At 38.9% G+C, this 13,509-nt stretch overlaps 1 protein-coding gene across 5 annotated transcripts in view; it reads left to right on the top strand.

Moving 5' to 3' along the window:
• LOC101356395 (integrator complex subunit 6 like) overlaps positions 1-13,509 on the top strand; it is a 64,301-nt gene that overhangs the window by 31,653 nt on the left and 19,139 nt on the right. For all 5 annotated transcript variants that reach the window (XM_023735489.1, XM_004380954.2, XM_023735490.1 and 2 more), the window contains 3 exons: positions 610-773; positions 4,218-4,370; positions 8,282-8,414. In XM_023735489.1, coding sequence (XP_023591257.1) covers positions 610-773; positions 4,218-4,370; positions 8,282-8,414 — 450 coding nt within the window. The remainder of the gene's footprint in view (positions 1-609; positions 774-4,217; positions 4,371-8,281; positions 8,415-13,509) is intronic.

Here is a 13,509-nt window from a genome sequence, read left to right as displayed (position 1 = left end):
GTAGTGAGTTGAAGATAATGGTGATGGAATAATTTGGAAAAGGATAGTGAGAATAGCAGCACAACTGGAAGAATGTAATCGATGTCACTGAATTGTACATGTAGAATTTTTTGAAATGGTGTATCTTTGGCTATGTATATTTTCACCAAAAAAGAAAAAAAGGATCCTCCAAGGTCGAAAAGGGAGAGTGTTGACATGTCGTGGGGTTGTTAACCAATGTCATAAAACAGTATGTGTTCTGATTGTTTAATGAGAAACTATTTGTTCTGTAAACCTTCATCTAAAGTACAATAAAAAATATATATATATATATATAAATAAAATAGCTTTTCACATAACTGCATATTCTGCTGGTAGGTTGAGGATAAGGTGTGGGTGTGGTTGGGAGGTTGGGGGTTGGATTAGAATGGAGGGAAGGAAAAAAAGTTGCTAGAGACAACATTCAGAAATCTTAGTAGGGTTGTTCTTTTTTTTTCTTCCTCTATTTTTCATGAATCATCATTTTTGTTTTGTTTTGTACTTGGTTTTTAGCTGGAAATTTTTTTTACAAGAAGATCAGCAGCTATAAAAAGCAATTATGCCTTAGTCTGCCGTTTGTTTAACTTTTAGATGGACTTACGGATTCATCTAGGCCAAGCAATCCATTTGCTGCTCAACCCTGGCATAGTTGTCATAAGCTCATTTATGTACGACCGAACTCTAAAACTGGTGTTCCTGTTGGACATTGGCCAATTCCAGAATCTTTTTGGCCAGATCAGAATTTACCGTCACTAGTAAGTATCATAAAACAAAAGGTAAACATCATTCTGTATTTTCAGTTTGCTGATTACAGTGAACCTTTGAAAATAACTTCGAGGCTTTTAAGTCCTGCCACAGGCAAGTAAGTCTCCTCCTCTTTGCCTTCTGTCTCTTGCTGGGAGTCTAGCTCACGCCTAATAACAAGAGAGGACTTCCTTCTCTTCTGGTACTTTTCATTCTGACTTTCAGTTACCCTTGCCACTGGAACTGGCCTCTTTGGATATTAAAGCATTGTTATGGTTGATGCTGTTGCAATCTGTGACTTGGTTTTTACAGAGCAGCTGACTTGGTTTACCTGGAAACACAGTGTCTACAAAGTACTGGCAATGTTTTACATGTACCCAAACCCAAAAACCAAACCTGTTGCCGTCGAGTCGATTCTGACTCATAGCGACCCTATAGGACAGAGTAGAATTGCTGTATAGGGTTTCCAAGGCTGTAAATCTTTACGGAAGCAGACTGCCACATTTTTCTCTCTCAGAGTGGCCGGGGGATTTGAACTGCTGACCTTTTGGTTTGCAGTTGAGCATTTTAAACACTGCACCACCAGGGCTTCTTTTTTTATGTACAGCCTCTGGAAATTAGGACCTGGTTTTATACCTTGTATAGGTTCTAGGAACATATTGAAAACAAGTCATTCTACTTCTTCTTAGGGAGTCACCTTTGTTAGACACCTAATGGAACTTTGTGGGCCCACTTTTCATCTTTTTGTAACCAATGGACCGCTGTACCATAGCAAGGCACCTTTGAATAATGAGTGATTAAGCAACACTTAAAAAATGATCCCTAAGCAAGGACTTAGGAGCCCTAGTGGTACAGTGGTTAAGAACTACAGCTACTAACCAAAAGGTTGGCTGTTTGAATCCACTAGCCGATCGCTCCTTGGAAACCCTGGGGGCAGTTCCACTCCGTCCTATAGGGTCGCTATGAGTCAGAATCAACTTGATGGCAATGGGTTTGGTGTTTTTTTTTAAGCAAGGACTTAAGGAGCCCTTTTGGCACAATTGTTAAGCACTTGGCTGCTAATCAAAAGGTTGGCGGTTTGAACCCACCAGTGGCTCCACAGGAGAAAAGACCTGGCAGTCTGCTGCCTTAAAGATTTGCCACCTAGGAAACCCTATGGGGCAGTTCCGCTCTGTCATATAGGGTCACCATGAGTTGGAATCCACTCGACAGCACACAGCAACAACAAAACATAGACTTGTCTTTTTCTTCACTGAATTTTGCAGAAGAGGGTTTGATATTATAGTTGCTTCTAGTACCAGATGGATTGCCTTTTCTTCTGGCAGGATGGCAGTGTCTAGTAATAAGAGAAACCATTTGAAACCCACTCTCTCTTCATCTTCTTCCTTCTCCCTGCCAATAGAAAGAGGCTTGAGTAATCTCTCTTTTATGGGGTAGAGAAGCAAATGGATCACTACTCCAGGTTAATGCCTTCTAATTGTAGACATTCCTGACAGTGAACTGCATTTTCTCCTGGATTACTGTTTTTGGACTCCTACATTTTTGAGGAGTGGCCATGGAAAGCCTGTAAGTAAGACTGAAGAGCCATTTCAGCCCATGCTGTGGGTGTGGGTAACTCTTGCCCTTCCTTTCTGCTGGCCTCCAAGGTGTCACTCCTGCCAAATCTCCATGCCCGGTTACTCTCAGCCCCTTCAACACCCTGAGTAAATGTTTCAGTTGCCAGTTTACTTCATTATTGCTAGTAGTGGGGCTTCACCTGTGTCTTTACTGCTTTTTTATATGTTCAAATCTAATAAGTCAGAAATATTTCACCGGCTTAATTCAAACCGAAATCAGGAAAAACTAGTATAGACGAAATTCCCAGTAGTAACTCACACACATAGCTTATGTTACCATTCCTCCACCTTTAAAAGCACTTTTGAGGGCTATACTTCTCAAGCCCCAAAATATCATGTATGTTTGTAAATTATAAAGGCAAATGAGCGTGCCTTTTCACTTTTATAAAGGAAACAGAGACATTTTATCATAGTCATATTAGCCTTAAAGATCTCTTAGCAAGAATAGGCCGGACCACTTCTCACCCTCATCCCTGGGGCTTGTCCTATCTCCCTATCTCCCTATCTCTCCACATTGCCTTTGCTGTCACCCTTCCCCTCTCTGGTGCTCTCCTTTCCCGCAAGCTAAATCTGTTAATAAAATGGCTTCTCGGAACTGGACTACAGGACTATTGCATCCATGAACTACTGCCTCCTCTGTCAAGAGACCAGAAAAACCGAATGGTGCCTGGCTACCATTACTGAACGTTTTGATCAGGGACACAATAGATGGATCCTGATCAAAAGCGGGAAGAATGTTGAACAGAACTTCAGATTCTTAAAGATTCCAGACTAACTGGACCCATTGAGTCCATAGGAACCCCTGAATCTATTGCCATGAGATACTCTTTAAACCTTCAACCAAAACTATCCCCTGAAGTCATCTTTAAACTAAACAACAGTTTAGCTCAATTAGAACATATGCTTTGAGTATTGCACTCTTTTAAGAGATTATATATATGAGACCAAATTGACAATAGTAACTAAAGCATAGGTGAAAAGTTTAGGGGGGCAGTGAGTCTAAGTGAATAGTGGTGAAACAGTTGGAGTAGAAATAGTAAGATTATTGACACAGAGTGAAGAATGTAACCAATACCACCAAACTATACGTGTAGAAATTGTTGAATGGGTGTATGTTTTGCTCTGTATATTTTCCCCAAAAACAAATATTAATAAAATAAAATGGCTTCTCCATTCATCTGCTCTGGTACTCCAGGCGCACAGGCCTTTCTTTGTGGCCCAGCCAAAAGCATCCTCAGCCCCAGCTATGCAAGACAAGCATATGGGTGTGAGCCTGCTGTAAAAGTTCGTTTGGGTCCTAGAGCTGTGACTGGCTCATTATCAGTCTCTATCTTGCCTTTTCTGGGCCTTTACTATTTTTCATCTCGCTTAATAGTGGCTCTAACTTTGTCATTACCTCATTAGAAAGTTACATGGATTTCTTCTTTTCCACCATTGTCTGGACTATCTGTAACCTCTTTGTATAAAGGGATGGAGGGAAGGCAATGCTTGGAGGTTACAAAGTGGATTTGAAATTCAGGGTTCAGCCTATGGATCATAAATGAATTTTTAAACTATATTCAAAGCAGTTGTTTCTTTTTTAACTTCACTTAAGTTCTCATTATGAATGTTGTAATTTACCTTTCCTCTTCCTGATACCAAGTGCATGGTGGAGATGAAGAATCTGCATCCCCTTCTCCATGGAAGACGTTAGTGATGCCTAGAGATCTAGTAACCCTCTTTCTGGAAACACTAGTCTGTATCTCAGTGATGGATGAACAAAACAGAAAAGGGGTTGCAGAGTTGTCAGAAATGGACGCTCACTTGATAACTGACCATATTTTTCCTCTTCTTTTTTAGCCTCCACGAACATCTCATCCTGTTGTGAGGTTCTCCTGCGTAGATTGTGAGCCAATGGTAATAGACAAACTTCCCTTTGACAAATATGAACTTGAACCTTCACCTTTAACTCAGTACATCTTGGAACGCAAATCTCCCCATACCTGCTGGCAGGTACTTATCCTCACCTGGTAGTCAGAGGTCTGTAACTACTCTGGGATCTGGGAATTTTTTAAAATGAGTTTCAAAGATTAATCTGAGTCTGTTAATGGTATTTCTCACAAATACTATCAAATAAGAAACAAGGCCAAGCAAATAATTTCAGACTGATATCTTAGCCTGCTGTACATTGCCATTTAAGTCAGTAGACTATGATATAACCTATGTATTGAAGGATTTGGGGGAAACCTATCCCCCTGAAGCCTATCCATGGACCCTAGTTTCAAGGATGAGTTACAGTGGGAGTTCGGTGGTAGAATTCTCGCCTTCCACGTAGGAGATCTGGGTTCAATTCCTGGCCAGTGCACCTCTTGCACAGCCACCACCCATCTGTCAGTGGAGATTTGTCTGTTGCTATGATGCTGAACAGGTTTCAGAGGAGCTTCCAGACTAAGATGGACTAGGAAGAAAGGCCTGGCGACCTACTTCCGAAAATCAGCCCATGAAAACCCTATGGATCACAATGGTCCAATCCGCAACCAATCATCAGGATGATGCAGGAGGGGCGGTGTTTCGTTCTGTTGTGTATGGGGTTGCCACGAGTCGAGGGCCGACTCAATGGTAGCTACCAACAACGACTTAAAGGATGTAATCCTATTCAGGTATGGCTTCTGCAGCTGAAGCAAGGTTCTCAGCCCTTAGTTTGAACTTGGCAGATTGGAAGTACAGAATCTTTTTGGCGGAGAGCCATAAGCCCTGAAATGAATTTGTATATCAGTGTAATATAATAAAACTCTTCTGCTGCCTGTAGTAACAAATATCACTGGTGTGTGTAGTGTGGATTTTACTTGGATGAGGCAAGTGCACAGAGATACCATACACTGGTTCTTCCAAGTAGTCAACTTCAGCCAGAAGAGCTTGGAGATTGCTTAATAGATTTGCCTATGGATTTTAGTTTGTAAGAATCTAGGCACCGCCTTTTTATTTGGATACAACAAGGAAGTCCTACGCTGTGAGGATGTCTGTTCTGTTTATGAACCACAGGACCATATAGCCATCAGTAGCTGTTAGGTTTTATTTACATAAGAAACACTTTCAGACGGCCATCTGTTTCACCCCGAAATGTGTGATGAATGCTACTAGTTGTCTTTAAGCCACTTAAGTTCTCCCGAGATGTGAAAACCAGGTTGAAAAACAGAGACTGGCGTAAAACAAGGATGTACAAGTGCTAGAAACAGAAGGCTCTCACAAACGTAATATTGAGCCAAAGAAGCCAGACAGAAAAGATCACAGATGGTGCGATTCCACTTCATACAAGTCCAAGAACAGATAAAACACACTTGCTGTGTGGGAAGTCAGGAGTGTGGTTTCTCTTGGAGGTGCAGGCTAGGGACCAGAAGAGGACATGAAGGGGTTTCTGGTCAGGTTCGGTTTCCTAACCTGGGCGCTGGGTACACGTGTGCGTTCACTGTAGGAATGAAAAGCCATTGAGCTGTACATTTGTAGTTCATGCCCTTTTTTGGGGGGATGCATTTATATTTCAAGGAAATTCACCAAAAAAGTGCTGGAAATTTAGAGATGTGAATAATAGAATGCTACCTTAAAATCAAGATATAAGGTTTGATTTATAGGATGAAAAAAATGTTTTTGCAATGGAAGCACATAAAATGATACATTATACTTTTCCCCTAAACTAAACCCTCTTTTCTATATAGCAAATTCCTTATAAACTTCTCCAAAGAAATCCTGGCCTCACTTCCTGCACCTCCCCTCAAATATGCCATGTGCCTTTCTCTGTACCTTATGTTGCTTTGATTTAGAATAGTTTTCATGCGATAAATTAGTGGGAGTGAAAAAGAATATGATGAACCAGGAGCCAGGAAATTTGGCAAAACCGTAATGGAGACTGGATTCTAGCCCTAGCTCTGCCACCAACTATGTGGCTTTGGACCAGACACTTACTTTCTCTGGACTAGATGGTCTCTAAAGATCCTTCCAAGCTCAAAATTCTATGTATGTGTGGGTAATAAGGTATTTGGAAAAACTCAAGAGGCTTATGCAGAGAGAGAGAGAGAGAAAACAAACAAACAAACAAAAAAAAAAAAACAATGCTAGTGTTTTTCCTTTCATGAGAATCATGTGTATGTGATTTTTTTTATTCTTTACGGTTATCCCCACCCCCTAATATGCACACTTAGGAAGTAGGAGGAAATATAAGATGCTATATTACAGCTATCTTTGTTTCTATTAAGGTTCAAATTAAGACATGAAATCTAAAATCATGTTTTAGCACAATTCATTGTTTCATGGAGTCATAAATTACGTAGCAAAAATTTCTCCTTAGCTATAATGAAATATAGCAAGAGTTTAATGAACTGATAAATAAGATTGCTGGTACAAAAGACTAGCAAGGTAAATGGATTCTGTTAAATATCAGGGTTTGACCTTGTCTTAAATGATCCTGCCAAAAGACTTTGGAAAAGGTAATGTCTAGGGCTTTAAACAATCACCCAGCTGTCAGTTTGTTGTACTGTGGTGGGTTGTGTGTTGATGTGATGCTGGAAGCTATGTCACCAGTATTTCAAATACCAGCAGGTTCACCCGTGGTGAACAGGTTTCAGCAGGGCTTCCAAGCTAAGACAGACTAGGAAGAAAGGCCTGGTGATCTACTTCTGAAAATTAGCCAATGAAAACCCTATGGATCACAACAGAATATTGTCCAATATAGTGCTGGAAGATAAGCCGCTTGGATTGGAAGTTACTACACAATACCCACAACAGTGAACTCAAACATATCAATGATCGTGAAGATACCACAGGACCAGGCAACATTATGGTTTTTCTACATAAAGTCGCCATGAGTTGGAGCCTACTCTACAGCAACCAACAAGTCCCTAAAAGTATATACTGGGGTCCTGATTTGGACCAAAGAGTCTTAACATGGAACACAGAGAAAACTTGGTAGGACTCTAGCACAGCATAGCAAATGTGTGGGGGCTGATGATGTAAAAATATATCAAATCCTGCATCTCGATAAGGAATAAGATGATAGTCATATGGAATAGAGATACATGTCTTAATCATTATTAAGTGTTTGCTCTACTAGCATAACTTAGAAGAGAAAATGTCTTCTAGATTGAACCAAAGCATCTCCTTGCTGCCTCAAAATAATTAGCACCAGTGCCTGGCTTATAGTAGAAAAAAATCCAAACTAAACCCATACCATAAAGTCGATTCCAACCCATAGCGGCCCTAGAGGACAGAGTAGAACTGCCCTATAGGGTTTCCAAAGAGCGGCTGGTGGATTTGAACTGCTGACCTTTTGGTTAGCAGCCATAGCACTTAACCACTGCGCCACCGCGGCTCTGAAATACTTATTCAATGAAAAATAATGAATGGATCGGGGACGGAGCAGCAAAGGGAAGTAGAGCAGAAAGGGGTAAGCAAGACTTAATAGCAGTACACACAGGACCATTAGCATAATCCTTTAACTGGGCCCTGTTTTGGTAAACGTGTGCTTTAGGCATGGGACCTTGTTCCATTTTCCTAAAGTCTTCACTCTGGTCACTACTTGTCCTTTTGAGAAGTTAATTTGCTTTAATGGCTGGTATCACTCAGCTGTATTTCAGCCTTACTTTCCATTGTGCTAACCAAGTAAATCTTTGGGTACCGTCAGTATAGCCTGTGGTCTCCGAATGGCTATTCATAGTGTAGCTTCATTTCTTAATATAATTTACAAAGGAATTTTAATCGGAACATTCCTATTTAATATGACATATTTTGACATAACCATAGGCTAAAAGCCCTATTCTTGTCTTAAAATTACCATTAACTTGGGCCATAGACCTTGCTATACAATACCATGTGCTTGGCTTTACATGAAATCCTTATTGTCATAACTATACATTACTTCCTGTTCTTGTCAGGTATTTGTTAATAACAGTGGAAAATACAATGAACTTGGATATCCATTTGGTTATTTAAAAGCCAGTACGACTTTAACTTGTGTAAACCTCTTTGTGATGCCTTACAACTACCCAGTTTTACTCCCTCTTTTAGGTAAGTACAATATGTGCCATTTCATCATTTTTAAAATACAGCAAAAACAAAAATAGGTCATGGACTAAGCATTTTAAATGTAGTCAAAGAATAATTGATAGCAGGATGTGTAAGTCTAAAAACTGATCTGGAAGGGTTAAATTTGCATACTGTTTTTTGTTTTGTTCATTTTGAGACAACCTCTGGTGCACTTAGCTTTTTTATGGACTAGTTTGGGCCAAAAATACTATGGATTGAGGTCAATTCCCCAAGAACCGCATGGTTTTCTTCAGAAAATAGAACTTCCATGGGGGAATTGGCTTACACTCTTTTCTCTACAGAAAAACAAACAAACAAACAAACTCATTGCCATCGAGTTGATTCCAACTCATAGCAACCCTATAGGACAGAGTAGAACTGCTCCATCGAGTTTCCAAGGAGCACCTGGTGGATTGGAACTGCAGAACTTTTGGTTAGCAGCCACAGCTCTTAACCGCTATGCCACCAAGGTTCTGTTTCTCCACAGAGGAATGCTAAATGCTCTTGAGGCATGTGTTTTAGGCAAGGTAGCGAAGTAAGGAAATAGGTACAAGACTAAATTTTGCAATAACTCTAGTTGTAGAAGCTTTGGTTTCCATGGCAAAATTGTAAAAGGAACAACTCCAGAAGCTGTTACTCACATACTACTAAAAATGTGTGTGGAGAGTTTTTTCTCGTTTGAAGAGCCACATCATTTTAGAGTAATAAAGTACTGCATGGTATTCTTCTATTTGTAAAGTTGTGAACATTTTGATTTGGTAGGGTTTCTTAATTTTTGTGAAAGGGATCAGATCTTTACTAAGTTTTCATATAGTCATTAAAAGCATGAGAATTTTTTCATGCTATAAATACTGTATATGTTGAGTGTACTGAAAAAGCAATACTTTAAAATGTCGCGAGTTAAGAAGGTTAAGAGTGGGTCATCATCATAAATATATTAGCATGACTGTTTTCAGTAGCCTGTCTACTTTATTGGGAAACCCTGGTGGCATAGTGGTTAAGAGCTATGGCTGCTAACCAAAAGGTCGGCAGTTCAAATCCACCAGCTGCTCCTTGGAAACTCTATGGGGCAGTTCTACTCCATCCTATAGGGTCGCTATGAGTCGGAATCGACGGCAATGGGTTTTTTTGTTTGTTTTTAATCTACTTTATTTGTTAGTCCAATCTAAAAATGTCTTATTTCTAAGAGTTGGTTGTCACTGATATAACATATAGATTATGTTTCTGAGATTAATAAGACTGACAGCACCAGCGTGTCTGTATTTTGTGGGTTTATTTACCGCCTTTTCTTAGATGTGCCTTTATGACCTCAATTTCCACAACTATAAAGTGAAGACTAGATGATCTTCACGTAGACTCTGTTAGTAGTAGTATTTTTCTGTTTTTTAAAGTAAACTTTTAAAAAGATAATTGTAGATTCACATGCAGTTATAAGAAATAATACGGAAAGATCCCACGTGCCCTTTACCCAGTATCCCCCAGAAGGATATCTTGTAAAGCTATAGTACAAGATCACAACCAGGATGTTGACACTGATACAGTCAAGACACAGAATAGTTCCATCAACAAGGATCCCTTATGTTGCCTTTAGTAGCCACACCCACTTCCCTTCAACTGCCACCCCCTCGTTAACTGCTGGCAACTACTAATTTGTTCTCCATTTTTATAATTTCATCACTTCAAGAATGTTATATAAATGGAATCATTCAGTATATTATCTTTTGGGATTGGCTTTTTTTCACTCGGCATAACTCTCTGAGTTGTTGTGTATATCAATATTTCATTTCTTTCTTTCTTTCTTTTTTTTTTGCTGAGTAGTATTCCATGGTATGGGTATACCATAATTTGTTTAACCATTCACCTGTTGAGGGACATCTGTGTTATTTCTGCTTTTGGGCTGTTGTGAATAAATCTGCTACGAACATTTGTGTACAGGTTTGTGTGTGAACAAGAAGTTTTCATTTCTCCGGGTTAAATGTGCAGGAATGCAATTGTCAGGTCCTGTGGTAGTTGTATGTTTAGTTTTTAAGGAACTGCCAAAGTATTTTCCAGAGCGGCTAGACCATTTTACATTCGCACCATCAATGTGTGAATGATTGAGTTTTTCTTCATCCTCTCCAGCATTTGGTGGGGTCAGTTTTTTTTTTAATTTTAGCCATTTTGATAGGTGTGTATGGTGATATAGCAGTGTGGTTTTAATTTGAGGTTCCCTAATGGCTAAAGATCCCTGGGTGGTGCAAATGGTTAAGCTAATTGAAAGACTAGAGGTTCAAGTCCACCCAGAGGCACCTCGGAAGAAAGGCCTGGTGATCTACTTCTGAAAAAATCAGCATGTGGAGTGCTGTTCTACTCTGACACATATGGGGTCTCCATGAGTTGGAATCAACTTGACAGCAACTGGATTTTTTTTTTTTTTGAAAATGTGCAGCACAAATGGTTAAATGCTTGACTACTAGCCAAAAGGTTGGTGGTTTGAACCCACCCAGAGGCGCCTCAGAAGACAGGCCTGGTGATCTGCTTCTGAAAGGTCACAGCGTTGAAAACCCTATGGAACAGTTCTATTCTGCACATATGGGGTCGGAATTGACTCAATGGCAACTAACAACAACAATGATATTGTATTTCTTTTCATGTGTTTACTTGCCAATTTATAACCTCATTGGTGAAATGTCTCTTCATGTCTTTCGTCCATGTTCTAATTGGATTGTTTGTTTTTGTTACTGTTTTTTTTTTTTTAATTTGTACTTTAGATGAAGGTTTACAGAACAAACTAGCTTCTTATTAAACAGTTAGTACACGTATTGTTTTATGACTGGTTAACAACCCCATGACTGTTACTGTTGAGTTTTGGGAGTTCTTTATATATTCTAGATACTAGTCCTTTGCTCGATATGTGGCTTGCAAATATTTTCTTCAACTCTGTAGCTTGCTTTTTCATGTTCTTCACAGGGTCTTTTCGAAGCAAAAGTTTTTATTTTTGATGAACCTCAATTTACCAATTTTTTCTTTTATGGTTAATGTTTTTGGTGTCAAGTCTAAGAGCACTGTGCCTAGCCCTAGACCCTGAAGATTTTCTCCTAAGTTTTTTTCTAAAAGTTTTGTAGTTTTATGTTTTACCTTTATGTCTGTGATCTATTTTGATTTCATTTGTGTATATAATGTAAGACTTAGGTTAACGTTTATTATTCTTGCCTGTGGATGACCAGTTGCTGTAGCACCATTTGTTGAAGAGGCTCCCTTTCCTCCACTGAATTGCTTTTGCACCTTTGTCAAGAATCAGTTGGCTGTATTTATATGGGGTCATTTCTGGGTACTCCGTTCTATTCCATTGATCTATTTGTCTATCCCTCCACCAATACCACACAGTCTTGATAACTTGTAGTTATATAATAAGTCTTGGAATCAGGTAGACAGATCCGTCCCACTTCATTCTTGTTTTTCAAAATTATTTTGGCTATTCTAGTTCTTTTGCTTTTCCATATAAATTTTAGAATAACTTTGTCTATATCTACAAAAATTTTTGCTGGGGTTTTGATAGGAATTGCCTTAAATATGTATATAAATTTAGGGATAGTTGCCGTCTTTATACTTTTGTGTTTCCAATCCATAAACTTCTAACACTATGTTGGATAAGAATGGTGAGAGTGAGCGTCTTTGCCTTGTTTCCCGATCTTAGTTAGAAAGCATTTAATCTTTCACCATTAAGTATAATGTTAGCTGTAGGTTTTTTGTAGATTTTCTTTATCAAGTTGAAGAAGTTCCCCGTTTCTGTTTTTGTGAGAGTATTTTTTTTTAGCATGAATGGGTGTTAAATTTAGTCAAATGTTTTTCCTGCATCAAGGGATGGGATCATATTATTTTTCTTAGTTAGCCTGTGTGTTAGTATCTAGTGCTGCTCTAACAGAAATACCACAAGTGGATGGCTTTAACAAAGAGAAATTTATTTCCTCACAGTAAAGTAGGGTAAAAGTCCAAATTTAGGGCGTCAACTCCAGAGGAAGGCTTTCTCTCTCTGTTGGCCTTCTCATCAATCTTCCCCTGGACTAGGAGCTTCTCCGTGCAGGGACCCCGGATCCAAAGGATGCGCTGTGCTCCTGGCACTTCTTTCTTGATGGTATGAGGTCGCCAACTCTCTGCTTGCTTACCTTTCCTTTTATCTCTTATGAAAGGTAGTGCAGCCACACCCCAGGGAGACTCCCTTTACATTGGATCAGTGATGTGATCTTAGTAAGGGTGTTACAATGCCACCCTAATCCTCTTTAACATAAAATTGCAAACTCAAAATGGAGGACAATCACACAATACTGGAAATCATGGCGCAGCCAAATTGATACACACATTTTTGGGGGGACATAATTCAATCCATGACAGTCTGCTAGTATGATGGATTACATTGATTCATTTTCAAACATTAAACCTGCCTTCCATCCTTGGAATAAAGCCTACTTGGTCATGATGCATAATTCTTTTTATATATTCTGAATTCTACGGGCTAATATTTTATTAAGGGTTTCTGCAACTATATTCATGAAGGATATTGGACTGTAGTTTTTTTTCTTGTTTTAATTGTCTTTGGTTTTGGTATTAGGGTAATTACTAGCTTCATAAAATGAATTGAGAAGTGTTCCTTCCTATTCTATTTTTGGAAGAGATTGTATATAGTTGGTATTAATTCTTTAAACATTTGATGGATTTCTCCAGTCAAACCAACTGCGCCTGGAGATTCCTTTTGGTCAGTCTTAAGATTATTAGTTCAATTTCCTTCATAGTTATAGGGATATTCAAATTATCTATTTCATATTGGGGGAATTTTGGGAATTTATGTGTGTTAAAATCTCCAACCATAATTGTGGATTTGTTTATTTCTCCTTTCAGTTCCATCACTCTTTTTGCTTCACATATTTACAGTTCTGTTATTTGGTTCATACGCATTTAGTATTACTGTGTATTCTTGGTGGACTGATCATTTATCATTTATCATTTATGTAATGTCCTTCTATGTCTCTGGTAATTTTCTTTGCTCTGAATTCTACTTTATCTGATATTAATATTGCTACCCCTGCTTTTCTTTGATTAA

This window comes from Trichechus manatus, unplaced genomic scaffold (genome assembly GCF_000243295.1).
Source record: "Trichechus manatus latirostris isolate Lorelei unplaced genomic scaffold, TriManLat1.0 scaffold00079, whole genome shotgun sequence".
Lineage (NCBI taxonomy): Eukaryota > Metazoa > Chordata > Mammalia > Sirenia > Trichechidae > Trichechus > Trichechus manatus.
This window is presented reverse-complemented; position numbering and strand designations above follow the sequence as displayed.